The sequence below is a fragment of the Halichoerus grypus genome, chromosome 2, assembly GCF_964656455.1.
Source record: "Halichoerus grypus chromosome 2, mHalGry1.hap1.1, whole genome shotgun sequence".
Lineage (NCBI taxonomy): Eukaryota > Metazoa > Chordata > Mammalia > Carnivora > Phocidae > Halichoerus > Halichoerus grypus.
In genome coordinates, this window is record NC_135713.1 from 141,734,759 (window position 1) to 141,750,103 (window position 15,345).

General features: G+C 41.7%; 1 protein-coding gene across 3 annotated transcripts in view; it reads right to left on the minus strand.

Annotated features, from left to right (window-relative positions):
* KCNN2 (potassium calcium-activated channel subfamily N member 2) overlaps positions 1 to 15,345 on the minus strand; it is a 462,735-nt gene that overhangs the window by 28,270 nt on the left and 419,120 nt on the right. For all 3 annotated transcript variants that reach the window (XM_078067612.1, XM_078067611.1, XM_078067613.1), the window contains one exon: positions 8,538 to 8,679. In XM_078067612.1, the coding sequence (XP_077923738.1) occupies positions 8,538 to 8,679 (142 nt within the window). The remainder of the gene's footprint in view (positions 1 to 8,537; positions 8,680 to 15,345) is intronic.

The following is a 15,345-nucleotide window of genomic DNA, read 5'->3' on the forward strand; positions in this document are numbered from 1 at the left end:
TAGAGAGAGAGAAAGAGCGAGCTGTGAGCGGCAGTTGGCACTCGAAGTTGAATATTGTTCTGCCCTGGCAGGTGGCCACTGCTGAGATCCTTCTGGAAAGAAATCAACATCCTAACAGGAGTGGAAAATCACTGGTATCAAGAGCCTTTGAAAGTCGATTTTTATTTGTGTTTATTCTTGGGCTCTTGTTTTTTTTTTTTTCCTGCTACTGGCCCATTCCTTGCTGAGCGTTCTCTAGCTCACCATAAGTCTTGTGCACTAAAATGAGTACCTCTGTGGCAAACTGCAAAAGCAGGGGAGTCTGACAATTTAGGAATTATTCAAACTATTACCTGTACCTGTCACTCCACCATCCTAACTGTACCCTTTAAATGGTACCTCAAGGGCCACTTAGAAAACTCCCTCTGTTCCTCTGTTCAAATACAGTCACTCCTTTAGTTTTATTTTAGTTAGGGAAACCATACATTTCTGTGTCGCTAGGTTCTTACTATTCATCAAAGGATTCCATGTGTATAGAATCAGGTTTCAAAAAAGTAACTTTAATAAAAAAAAAATTTAGAGGTACGCAAAATGAAGCTGGTTCACCTCTGAAAGCTTTCCAGGTCCCCAGGAAATCCCTGCCCACATGAATGGTTCTAATGATCTAAGTAACAGCATGACGTAATTGTCCATTCTGTTCCATGAAGTAAAGACAAATGAAAGTAAACATGCTTCTACAACATTTTCTCCAAAGCATGTCGTCATCACGATGGATGTAGAAACAGTTGGGATGAACATATGTTACTCTCTGAAACGAAGATCCCTGTATGCCTTTCACAAGATGAGTCATCTTCCTTTCACCAAAGTCAGAAAAAGTATCCTGGTTCCTGGTCTCCCATTTCGTTTATGTTCTGATGGGAAAATGAAGCAAATCATTGGCCCGTCCCTTCAGGATGCTCGGGCCCCTAGAGACTACATGAAGAAAGAAAACACGGTGTATTTGTGAAGCTGATAGATTCAAGGCAAACGTGGAGGTTCTCCTTAGCTTGTGTATCATCTTTCCTTCTAACAAATGAGATGTTGCAAGAGAGAGAGAGATAAAGGAGGGGGAGAGACCGTGTCCTTAGAAGAGATCATTACTAATGCTCATGGCCCTAGGCCAGATCAAAGTGAACAAAATGACAATCAGCATAAAGCAGAAGTTGAACCCCAACACCTGGAGAGTCTGAGCTGCTGCCAAATTAAAAAAATACAATCCTTATCCCCACTCTGCCTTTCCTCATCAGAGCACAGAAACCGTAAGCCATGTTGGGCCCCAGAATGTTCAGGAAGGAGTTCATTTTCCCCGAGGTCATTTTACCACATGATGTTTGAAAAGTTCAAGGTACCACCATCGTTTTACTTCATGTCCCCTGGTTCGGCTCATCCTGCGGATACTTTCAAGAATCATTTTGAAAAACCATTTTGGGGGAGCAAGCTCTAACAACTTAAGAATACAAGCCTATGGAGAAGGGAAACTCCTTTAATAGCACACTGGGTAAAGGTTTGGGCTCTTATTTAAAAAGGCATCTGCCAAAGATATGTGTAATTTTCTTTTAGAAATTCCAGAATCCTCACCCTCACCAAGAATGACTAATGAAAAGATGCGAGTGTTCAAAATACTCCAGTGTCAAATTAATTCTCCTCCTGCAAGTCTTATAATAACTCCTAAAAGCTCAAAACTTCAGTGTGGTAGCCAATTTGTTCGACTAACAGTAATTAAAATTTACCAAAATATAGTTAATTTGAAAAAAAAATCATGCTTTTTCCTTAAAATACACCCAAATTAATAAAATAGCTTTAAGACCAATTAACTTTCATTTAAAAATATCAGGATATCCTCCAAAAGGAAGGTAAAAAGAGTATTTGGAAATACTGCCCATTTTTCTGTCCCTGATTCAGTATCACAGAATAATAAACACATTTTACTGCACTTGTCTGTCTGATCTGTTTTTTTTTCATGAAACTATGTTAACCAATCACTTCTGGCAACCAAAATTCTATAAAACACTCAACTTTATTATTCTATCCCATTGGAATTCTGCAAGATCTCCTCGGGTCTTGAAAATCAACAACAGTCAAGGTAATTTTGAAGATAAATGCCCTGAGTTTCTTCAAAGATGACTTGGTATTTGCTGATAGGAGGGTAGAGGTCAAGTCCACTGTCGTCATCTGGTGGAGGGGAGGAGGTATGCGTGGTTTTTTTGAGTTCAGTGAAAAAAACCCATACCTGGAAAACCCAAATCTCCATTAGAGTGATTTGCTGCTTCAGCTCATTCTTGTACTTTGACGGTTGGAAAGAAAGAAATGGTGCATAAAACTGGTCATCAACAATGAGTCATGCCTGGGTTTAAATCTTATTAGCGATGGTTGCCAACGTGAGTGCACGTATTTTAAAGATAGGAAGGGTGGCCCTGCCAAATAAAAGTGCTGGTAGTTTAGAAAAATTGGGTGGAATTGTGGAGTCAACAAGTCAAAAGCTAGAAGGTCACAACTTCCGAATCTACTTGTCTGTACCTGGAAGAAAGCAGCTATTGTATTTCTTAAGAAATTTCCCTGCAGAGAAATGAAGGTCTGCTTAGGGCACTGATGGGGAATTTCGCCTTCTGACTGACAAGGCCCATCATCCCCTTCTGCTCCTCTGAGCAAAACAGAAACTATCCTAAGAATTTAAAGATAGGCTCTCCTCACTGAGCCTTTATTTGATGAGATTCACCACACACACCAGAAGGACCCCAGTAAACTAAAAACTTCTTCAAAGTTATTTATTTGATACTAAACATGTGATGTCAAATTGTGTAAGACCTATAAAAAAGATCCTGGGGTGTTTTTTTGTTTTGTTTTTTGTTTGTTTGTTTTTGCTTACTCACATAAGCAATACCAAGAACTGACTTTAGTTTCTCAGGATTTCTATGTCCAATGGCAGGGGGAAAAAAAAAATCCCCAAATGGAGAGACAGAAAGTAGCAAAATATAACCAGACCTTAGGTGTCTCGAATACCAGTCATTCTCTTGATAAGCTCTGGCTAATTGATGGCTGTGTTTTGGAATACTCTCTGGCCGAGTGAACAGTGTAGTGTTCTTTCCCCTCAGGATGAAAACTGACCTCTGACAATTGACTAAGCCACCATGTGACCTTCAGTCAAGACTCCTCAGCACTGGGTAAGAGGATGGCGACAGGATTTATTATCCAAAGTTCTCATCCTAAGGTGGTATAAAAAATAGACTACTTTGTTGTTGTTGTTGTTGCCTGAATAAAATTTGAACGACTCACTGGTGCCGTGATTGTTAAATTGTTATGAACTGCAAAAATGGTTGGGGGAAACCTAAATCACACTTGTGTTGAGGAATCCATGGGGAACCACTTATCAGATAATAACCTGTGTCCCCAGGACGGGGCAGATAATACTTCCTGTTTTAAGGTAATTTTGCCAAGAAATCTAGTCGTCTATATTCTAGTTAAAGGGCCCCCAAGAGATGCCATAATTCTACAGAAATAGACAAGCAAAAATGACCTTCATTCTCATATAAGCCAAGAGATACCCTTTCACCAAAGAAGCTGTATTCTCCTCTCGAAACAATCATAGATATTCCTAAGTAAGGGGAAATTAGAGCTTTCAGCTTGTGTTTTGTCTATCCGTACAGATATGAAAGGGTAGATAGGATAACTTTGTAAAAGCTAAGCAAAACAATGACCTTCTCTACATCAAGTTGGAGATAACGAGAAACCAGCTCCAGCTGACACAAGTCTAAGACACCACGACCTAACAGTGTTGTTTGCCCAGCACCTTCAACCAAGAGAATAAAGCCGTTTAGAGTCCACTCCATTGCTTGTGGTGACATCCACACTAGTGAAGCATTGGGTCCTTGGTAGGACCCCACAGAGAAAAGACTGTTGAATAAAGAGAAAAAAGTAATTACAACCTTCATGGCTTTCTCTGGAAGGGTGATGAGTGACTAGTACGCAACCCTAGGAGTTTCTGTTTTTAAGACACTATCCAGGAGAGAGGAAAAGATCTTTGTGTCTTCAGCTTTACTGTTAGGTAGGTCTTGATAAGAAGGAAATTTCTGCTTGATTTGTCTGATCTATCACACTGTAATACTTGTATCTAAGATCGTCTTATTTTAAGCATTTCCATCATCATCTATGTTAACAACACTGTAAAAACTAAAAGAAAAGCTTTGCACGGTTGTCTTGGATTCACAATTGACATTTCGGGCGAGGAGAGGTTATTTTTTGATGAGGCCATTTGTTTGTCTCTTAGAAATATTCTGGAAAACTCTCTCTCCTCACTGTTTCACAAGATATTTCTGCCCAGAGCACTGCAGATTAATCTTAATGTCCTTGGAGCCCAAAAATATCACTCATGACACAAATTAAGCTATTTAAAAATTTTAAATTACAGTTTAATTTTGGGGTCTTAACCAATGAAATGTGAACATCTAAGACGGTGCCATGAAATAATTCATTAGTTTCATTAGTTTTATGAAGGAAGGCAGTGCTCATTTCTTTCTGTGGACATTTTGAAATGGGAAATGGGCTTTGTAGATATTAGCATTTGGACTGACTCTATCTTAGGTCAAAGTAAAAAAAAAAACACACATAAAGCTATAAATTCTATCAATTTCATAAACACAAGAACCAGAAAATTCAAATATAAAAGAACACAAGGAAATACAGCACTTCAGAGATAATATACAAGATGATTCAGGAATGACCCTGTCCTCTCTCAGGAGTATTGTAAATCGTATTTCTTTTTCACAATTGAGTAGGGACCAGATGGAGAGAGAGAGAGATGGCCCATGGGAAATCTGACATTGTGCATTTTACCTAAACATGCATTGCAAAAGCCCAAGGGGAAATAGGCAAATAAATGCCTGAAATAAAAGGAAGTCGTGTCTGGCTGCGATAATCCCAACGTGACAAATTGGTATTTAAGTTTCCTGAAAACAAAAGCAAAAAAAAAAAAAAAAGTGTCTGGCAAAACACAGTTCATCTTAAGGAAACTAACCGTATCTACAGGCTGGGAAAACAACTTAGCTTCTTCTAGATATCTTTACTATCAGCCAAACACTCTCCATACTGGTTTGTAGGTAGCCTGCAGCCATACACTGTCAATCCCCAGGAAATTTACATGGGATGGAATCAACTCCCGGAAACTCACCCCCAGGCAATTGCTCTGGGGGCCGGACTCCGTGGGAGGTTGCTTGGTCTAGGGATAGACGCAATCCAATTCCATGCAGCCTTCATGTAGGTTAGTCCAAGATTAATGAATGTGTCTATATGCAAGTAAACCATTTTTGATGGGGCAAATTAAGAAATGAGTCTGTTTGAAGGGGCACCTGCACCCCAATGTTTATAGCAGCAGTGCCCACAATAGCCAAACTATGGGAAGAGCTCAGATGTCCATCGACAGATGAATGGATAAAGAAGATGTGGTATACACACACACACACACACACACACACACACACACACTAGAATATTACTCAGCCATCAAAAACAATGAAATTGTACCATTTGCAACGATGTGGATGGAGCTGGTGGGCATTATGCTAAGCGAAATAAGTCAGTCAGAGAAAGACAAATGCCGTATGATCTCACTCATATGCGGAATTTAAGAAACAAAACAGATGAACACAGGGGAAGGGAAGGAAAAATACAATATGATAAAAACAGAGAGGGAGGCAAACCATAAGAGACTTAACTCTAGGAAACAAACTGAGGGTTGCTGGAGGGGAGGGGGGTGGAGGGAAGGGATAACTGGTTGATGGGCATTAAGGAGGGCTCTTGATATAATGAGCACTGGGTGTTATATACAACTGATGAATCACTAAACTCTACCTCTGAAACTAATAATACACTCTATGTTAACTAAATTGAATTTAAATAATTTTTTTTAAAAAGTCTCATCTGTTCCTTACATGGGAGTGGACCTCCTCAGCCTAAGAACAGAGGGTCTGTTTCACCATGAATCTAGAGGGCAGCAGTGAGGTCACTGTGAATTTCAAGGAACATAACGTCTTTGTGTCCGTATAGATTAAAAGTTGAGTATAACTTCTATTTTTCCTGTAAAGTAGGATCCCTAGTGAAACCTAAGCAAACAAGTAGTTCAATTCAATAAAAGATTTGTGCTGTCAGGTGAGGCTCTGAAGACCCTAAGGGCAAATAAAAAAGTGAGGAAAGCTAGAAATACCACAAGATCCAGGCAAGGCTAACCTCAAATCTGGTTCTGATCCATGGCGTATTAGGCTATTTGCACAAACCCTGAGTCATACCTGATTCAACAATAAAAAGGGGGGGGGGGCATCTTGCCCAAAAGGAACACAAAGGAAATTGTTTCTAAGAAGCTTAAGGGGAAAGACTCTGCAATTAGCAGTTCTGTTTTTTATAAATAGCATCATTCATGTCCCTTGTGGGCTTGTTACAGCCTTCCAAAAATACATCCATGCAAATTTTATTTCCCAGAGCATTATGCTATATAATAAAATGCTATCTTCTGAGGAAAAAGGAGCAAGTGATCCAAATAGTTAACAGAACGGACCATACCCACTGTAATGAAAAAAAAAAAAAAGTTCATCAAAATACAAAGAGCTGTATTTTTCTTTTACAAGCCAACAATGTTAAGTTATACCCCCAAATTATATTCTTTACAACTGGGACTTGAAATGGTCGTCTTGTTACTCCTGGTGACCTTAAAATTGGCCCTGGATCTTATGTTCCCATCTAGCTGCCTTATCCCAGGTCAGTACTGCTGAGTGGGCGAAGAACGTTCACACTCCCTCTATGCCATGGGCGCGCGGTCCTCCCAGCTAGTTCTGACTCTTGGAACAGGCCTCCAAGGCAGCTGCTACAAGGGGACAGGCTGCTCTGGCCACCACTCAAAGGCCCTCACATGGAGAGCCTGTCCCTCTGCTGCCAGCCTGGAGGTGGATACAGTGGAGGCATTGGGAGGGATGCCTAACTTCAGAAATTTAGGGTATTTCCTGCCTAAGGAGCTCCCGGTACTAGCTCTCATATCCTGATGTAGGCAGAAAATCAAAGAAGCAGCGAGATAATACATTTTGCCCCCGTATCCAAACTATAAAAAGCAGATAAAGAACGAGTAGAACCTAGGTCACTGAAAACAGCACATCAATTTGAAGCTATGCCCGGCTTCAACATTTAAAAGTTCCTGCTGCATTACAATCGATTTGGGACAACTTGCTGCCCTCCCATTTTCAGATACCTAAAACACATGGAACAAACTAGTCCTGGGCAAATTGGAACGTGTAAGGAGTAGGGGTCATGTCTGTACCTGCTACGGGGCCCAGAACAGTGGCATGTTGGGGTGCCTGAGTGGCTCAGTCAGTTGAGCGTCTGACTCTTGATTTCGGCTCAGGTCATGAGATCGAACCCCGTACTGGCTGCCTGCTCAGCGGGGAGTCTGCTTGGGATTCTCTCTCCCTCTCCCTCTGCCCGCCCCCCCACCGTTCATGCTCTCTCTCTCAAAAAAAAAAAAAAAAAAAGAACAGTGGCATATCACCACAGGCAGCAAGCCCTTCTCAAAAGCTCCCCAAGACCTGGCCTTCCGTCCCAGCCTCCTGCTGTACTACTTTTCCACTTTCTTTTTTAAGATTTTATTTATTTTTGCACGTGTGCATGAGAAAACACGTCACAAGAGGGGGTGAGGGGCAGAGGGAGAAGCAAACTCCCCGCTGAGCAGGGAGCCCGATGCAGGGCTCAATCCCAGGACCCTGGGACCATGAAGCTTAACCGACTGAGCCACCCAGGCGCCCCTACTTTTTCACTTTACTCTGTGCACTCCTGGCCCAGTGGCCTTGCTCAAAGGTACCAAGCTCCTCCCTGACTCACTACCTTCAAATAAACCATTTCCTCCTCCTGGATGCCTATCCTTGCCTAAGCCTACCTTAGCTTAGAAGTCAACTTTCCAGGAATAGAAAGAAGATGTTATTAAGAAAATCGTAAGGAAGGGAAAATACATTTAGCATACCGTTCTTCACCTACTAAAAAAAAAAAATCTGCATATAAGTAGCCAGTGCAGTCTAAACCCACATTGTTCAAGGGTCAGCTACATTTTAATTCTGTAATTGACAAAATGCAACTCTTCAGCCCTTCAACACACTTCAAGGTAGGTTATTAGGGTCCCCATTTTGCAGATAAGGAAAGTAAGTTTCAGAGAAGAGAAATTTACTCAAGTTGATGTAGCTGGCAGGACAATGGCAGAACCCATCGAAATGAGGAAATTTCTGGCTGAAGCTGAAGCTCGAAGACCGGATTTGCTCATCAAAATTAGTGCTTCTCCCACAAAGAACAATCCAGCAGCACCATGTGCTTAATGGAGCTGCATCACAGTAAGAATGAAGGTGAAAATCAGTGATGTTCTCTCCCAACCGAGAACTGATTATTTACGTATGCTTTGCCGCTTGCGGTTGGGAAATTGAATAGCTTACCATCACGTGGAGTGCCTTCGCGAGCTAAGAGTATAAGTAAAAGAAACAAAATAAAAAGATACTTACCATAATTCCGGTAAGCAAACAGACTCCTTTCCCACAGTATGTGTTTGGTACCATGTCACCATAACCAATGGAAAGAAAAGTTATTGATATCAACCACATTGCTCCGAGGAAGTTGCTAGTAACATCCTGTTGATCATGGTACCTGAAAAACAGCAAACAGAGCCAGTGCTTTATAATTCATCTACAGCATGGCTGCCAAGGGCAGCTGGATTCAATCCAGTGAATTCACTAAGTAGCTTCTATAAACTGATCTATATGGAGGGTTTCAAATCTCACTATTATGTGTAAATAAAATTGAGGTTCCACCTGAGCAATCTGACAGACATCAGGAAGTTCCTCAATGTTAAAAATAGTCTGAAAGAAACTTTGAAAAACGATGACTGCTTTTTTCACTCACGTCAACTGATAAATGCACATTTGTCCCTGAACTCTGCCCAGACCCTGCTCATGGCTCATCATTCCTTGATGCCCACCAATGTGCCTAACTTATGGGACACTATGCATTACTAGGCATTACTATACAATCTGCAATCTGCAATCTCTCCCCACACCCTTATAGTAGCAGGAGCCATGCTGCTCCCTTTGCTGAGACTGTCCTTTTCTACCTTTATTTCCATGATGGTCCAACTCCTAGTCATCCTTCACAATTAAATGCAGGGGGGAGCCTTTTCCATCTGCTCTTCTCCCAGCCCCTCCCGTACACGCCCTCAGCCTCCTGCGTCTTCCTCCATCATCAGACGATACTGTAACGGTCTACCTGGAGGTACTAACTGTCTTCTGTGAAGACATAAAATGTGACACTGATTGCACAATCCCGGCCCAGACCCAGAGCTTAATAGAACTTACTGCCTCGCTGTTACATACAAGAAGATTGCAGTCAGAAAGAAGGAGAGGGACCCAGTTTATCCTAATTAGTCTGTATGGTATCAAGATATTTGTGGTGAGGAGGAGGGTTTTTGGATCAGAAACAGATACCCTATCATGTTTTGTTTGAATTAGCAGTGCCCAGCAGGAACCCTGGCCCATCATGGGAACACTGCTGCCCACCACGCATACAGCATGGAGGCCATGTGAGTGGTTCCCCTAGAAGAACTCGCCCTGAGTGCCTGTTCTATGTAGTCATGGGGCAGAGTGACCATCCTCCGGTCTCCATGGCAGTCAGAACCCAGACTGTGGTCACCAGAGTCATTCTTGGCTCTTTGCCCAACATCTCCTAAGGACCCTCTTCCTTCCCAGCTGTCAGATACCCCTGGGGAGGGCTCTCCTGTCCTCATGTCTTGTTCTCCAAAGCATGCTGATAACCACGTAGGTTGCACACACACAGCTCGCTGAAGGACACCCTGTGAGTCGCTGGTGTTCGGAGGGCAGAAACCTCCACCTTTCTCCCCTCGTTGAGTGCCGCCATGACCCAGTGGTGGAGTCCCCTCTGCCCAGAACGGTCAGGTGGCGAGGCTGTCATTGCCAAAAGGGAGGTCAAAACGCATTCCTAGCTTTCCAGGAAGACAGGTGAGTGCATTTACCTGAGAAACTTGGGTAAGTACCGTGCACAGAGGGTGACAAGATCCATGACGCCCTTCAGCTACAACATCAGCTGACACGCTCTATGAACTACTCTGGGGACATGTTGTGCCTGTGTCCTAAGACTTCCATGGGAGAATGTGGTATTTATTTTCAACAAGACCCTCAGAAGCTTTAGATTATCTCTTTCATGACATTGGGGCTCTCTATAGAGTATTCTTCATCGATCATTTGCCTAGAACAGGGAATGCATGACACCAGAGAAGGGAGGCAGGAACCTTCATGCCCTATTCCATGTTTAATGGTGAGACAAAGCTTCTTCACCAAGCAAGACCTACGGAAAGATCGGATACATTTAAGAGCCGAAGACTCTAATTCCCTGACACCTACGAAATATTTGTGGAGCACCCACTGAATGTTCAGCCCTTGACTTGCATATTCTCAATTTACATTAATATTTTAAGACCTAGATGACCTTTTTGGCTGAAACAGCTACTGTCCTCACCCTCTCTATATCAATAAAGTGTCCTCAGTCACTTAGAAAATGTGATCACATCTCCATGAAATCCTCAAGGTATTTCTATACCATGAATGACCAGAAGACATCCGCTAGGCACAAGGAACTACAAAGAGGAGTTTGAGATTTAAAACTAAAAGCAAAGGTCCCTAAGGGGAAACTTCATGGCTGGTGTCCATGAGGAAATCTCAACTTTGGCATGGCTGTGGAAATATTTCCAATCTGTTCTTTCTGAAGCATTTTTCATTTGGTTTCTGAAGTTTGGAGAAGGAAGTAAACAATTTAGAAAAAAATATAATAAAAAGCATTCACTGGAACATTTAGGCCAGCTGACTCCCTTCCTCATTGGACTCTTTGCAAAGACTCTCAAGCATTATGCCATGACATCATTCTGTCAATATTTATTATACCCTACGCACTACTGTAATCCTATAGTTAAGGGCCTGATTAGAAATAAACTTTCTAGGAATTGGTATTTCAAAGCTTGGGATTCAATGCTAAATTATCTTTTTTTTTTTTCTTGCTTATGAAAAAATAAACCTGCCTGAAAAGTAGCTCAGGATGGAAAAATAACATCTCAGACTACTGTTTATGTTACATTCAGACATACTTAGTTGTGAACAGTCAAGAGGGAGGTAATTAGAGAACCACATTAGACACTATTTGAATAATCAAGATTTCTTTCCTGGCAACTCAAATATTAAACTTATCAGCAGGATGATATTATCACTTAGAACACTGCCAGGTTTGGAATTATGCCAGATTCACACCACTGTGAGTGATTAATATGCACAATTTAAATGGCAAAGAAAAAATTTCAAGACATTTTTTTATAGATGCTTATTTCATGAACTTACTCAGGCAATTGCAACCTTCTTCTTCACAAGGACTATTCTATGAAAGACATGAAGAAATGATTCAAAGTGGCAAAGTTCAAATTCTGATCAATAGGAATCCTTGTTTAAGGAAAAATACATCAAATAAGATTAAAACAAGAGCAAGGAAGGCCTGATGATCTGAAGCCTTTAAAATAAGAACTCTGGGGTTTGGAGAGAAGACTTACTGCACTATTTTAAAGCAGGTGCACACTTCATAGACGTAAAGGTCATGAGATCAGCTTTGAGGTTTGAAAAGAAGCAAAATATTCCTTTTCTTAGCTTCCATTCATGTCTTCACTAGAGACTGTGGGTCTACCACTTTTTCTTGAATATGACAGTTTTCTATAATACACATTTTAATGTGCCAGGGTTATTTTTCTAAGGGAATTACGGACTTCTTCCCTGAACAAGGCACCTCTGCCCCACACCCCACTCCCCCTCAGTACCTTTCCGCAAGCAATGGAGCTTTGGCCACACGAATGGCTGGCACTTATGCCATCCTCTTTTATGGTTTTGTTGACCTGGAAACAACCCCCTCCCCACGCCGCTTCCTAGCCCAATGGTTAAACAATGGTTAACAAGACATAGATCATCTACTAATACAGAATAGTGATCCCCAAGAGATGGTAAACAACCAGTGGTCATACAGTTGTGGAAGAGAATCCCCAGGATGTGGCTCAGGGAGGGAAACCAGGCAGAGCCCAAAGGTCTCCCCACATTCAGGGACAGAGCTGGAAATCCAGGGAGGCCAGGAGTTCACAGGGCCAAAACCCAGAGAGGAGAAATTTGCAGACAGAGATCCAGAGATCTGCACCCCTTGATTATTCAGCTGAGGACTAATCTAAAACCCCAATGTTGGAGAAATGGAAGTACTATATGTAAAGTGGTTCAGTATCACCTGAAGATAGGTTGTAGTAAGTGGCATCCTGTCCAGTGAAGAGAAGACCATGATAAGTTAGTTACAGTGTACCTACGTGTATAAGTATGCTGTTACCCTCAAGGAGCCACTAAAATAATACCTCAGAGAATAGTAACTGATAATACAATAAAGGATATAAGATGGAACAATAAAAATAACCCAAAAGGAGGCAGAAATAGAAAATAGGAACAAAGAATAGATGGGACAAATAGAAAACAAACAGCCAGAGGATAGATTTATCCAAGCATATCTGTAACCATATTACATATAAATGGCCTAAATACCTCCAATTAAATGGCACAGATTGTCACAGAACCCATGGAAAGTTCTCAACTGCAGAGTAGCTAAGATCCAAAGCTGAAAACAGAGAACTGATGGAGTCTAACTATATGGAAGGATAGATGCCCAGGTGCCTGTCCCTGTCTGGTACCGCCAGGCAACTAACAGGAGATAGAAGTTTATTCTCTGGGGATAGACTGGAGATTGTGACCCAAGCAAAGATCAGGAAAGATGTTTGGGGCTGAAAACATGGGGACTGAATTCAAGTTTCCAAAGTGAACAAGACAGCATCTCCAGTTTCCTTTCTTCACTCCCATCCCCGACCCTGTAACAGAACTCAATAACACTATTACAGTGAAAGAATATTTTCCTTTGGAGAAACAACAGTTTCAGTGAAAAGACATTCATGTACTAACATCAAGGATTCCCTAATGAAACATGCAGCTCTCCATTTATCCATCCTACAGGAAATTTCACCACACAACAAGCTTCTCTCCCCACACAGAGCTTTCAATTCCCACTCTTGAACATGAAAGAACCGCAAATGATCAGCACACATTTGAAGTATATTCTCTGCAAGAAAGATGCAGACAAAAAAGGGGAGGAGCAAAGAAAACAGAAAGGAAGAAAGGAAAGTAAGAAGGGATGGGAGGAGTGAGGAAGCAGAAGAACTTGGACACAATGCAGGGTGATGGGGACAGGTCTCCTGAACTCTCTAATTTATGTCAGCAAAGACCTAAGGGAAAACATGGCATCCATAAAACAGGGACAGGATGCCAACAAAGGTGAGCAATTTAAGAATAAAAGAGGGGGACTCTTCAAAAAAATTTAATATTACAGCAAAAAAAAAAAAACATAATATGATAAGAATATAAATTAGTGGAAATCTCCCAGAAAGCAGAACAAAAAGACAAGGGTAAAAGGAGAAGGAAAAAGATACATTCTCAAAGAATCAACACAGAGGGCCTAACAAATGAATTTCCAGAAGAACACAGAAAGTGTAAGGAAAGAGATGAAAATGTTCCTTTATTTCTTTGGTTTTCCAGGAAAACTGCAAGGCAGGCATCTCTAAGATTCTCGTTAGTATCTGCATACAGAATAAGAAAAGACCCATGCCGTGGGGGTGGGGGTAGTCACAGTAAATTTTAAAGTACTAGGAACAAGCAAGGAGACCTTAAAAAGTTTCAAAGAGGGGAAAAAGAGATCACAGCTAAACATTAAAAATGGTTGCCTCTAACATGATTTAACTGTTTAATTTGTGTGTGTGTGTATTATGGTGGGAGAAGAGGAGGTAATCTATTTCTCCTGGATTTGTAGAGGGAAGGGACGGAGAATCTGGGAGGAGGATCTGAACAGGCATATTTCAGCCCCTCTGTCTGCTCTGCCTGTCCACAGAGCAGGCATCTCTGGTTCTCCATGTGGTCAGCTTCCCCAGGGCAGGGGCAATGCCCCCAGGTTATGAGGTGTACCTACAACTCCATCTACTTCAGTGATGAATCAGGGGAAAACCAAGCAGCCCACTGGGCTGTAGGTCAAGTGGTGGTGTCCAGATCTGCCTTATGTCAGTAATAAAGCTGCTATTTTGATGTCTACCAGTTGAAGACCCAGAGAAGTGAGCGCAGGATGATCAATGATCTCTCTCCAAACCCCAATTATGTGCACGTCATTTTGATTTAAAGTAAAAGCAAATAAAATAAGTGATCCAATTAAGGAAAACATAGGAGCACAAAAAGAAGTCCACTGAAGGCACGCACCTAGGTTCAAAGGGGAGAGGTGCTGAGTTAAGGAGGAGCTAAGAAAGGAGGGTGACCTGCATCTCTGATTTGCCACTGGTCCAAGTCATAGGTGGTCACCTATACAAGCATACTGGAATCACCCACAAAGCATTTAAAAATAACTGTGCAAAAAAGCCTGGTATCCCATGACAGGGATTTTTTTTTTTTTTAGAGCTCCCAGCTGATTTTAATGTGTTGTCAAGCCTGAGAACCATCCATGAGCTTTATTTCAGAAGTTCCTCATTCAATCTACATGTACACGGGAACAGGCAGATGAACAAAAATGAGGCAGTATTCATGAAAAGCTTAAAATATAGTAAGGGAGAAAAACCTGATGGCCAAGAATAATCAGGTAACAGGGAAGCTGGGATGAATGTGAATATGAAAGGTAAAGGCAGATCAAGACACAAGTATGTAACAGATTGAAAGTAATGATAGGGGCGCCTGGGTGGCTCAGTCATTAAGCATCTGCCTTCGGCTCAGGTCATGATCCCAGGATCGAGCCCCTCATCAGGCTCCCTGCTAGGGGGGAAGCCTGCTTTTCCCTCTCCCACTCCCCCTGTTTGTGTTCCGTCTCTCGCTGTGTCTCTCTCTGTCAAATAAATAATCTTTTTTTTAAAAAAAGAAAGTAATGATAGGAGTATATCACAATAGGACACTGACACCTAAAATTATCATCTTAACTTCAACCAGAATGTAGAGTCCAGTAGGTCCAGACACGCTACTAAGTACCTCTCCGAGCGAGGGTGCTCTAAAGTGAAAACAGAGCAATCTTATGTATAAAACTACTCTGTAAATGATTTACACAAAGTTCCTTCAGGCCAGAGAATGTGAACATCCTCAATCGATGTGACTTTCTTCTTGTCCCTTCCTTGCTTTCCTGCTCTTCTCTCTACCACTGAGTTGTGAAAACACAAACATG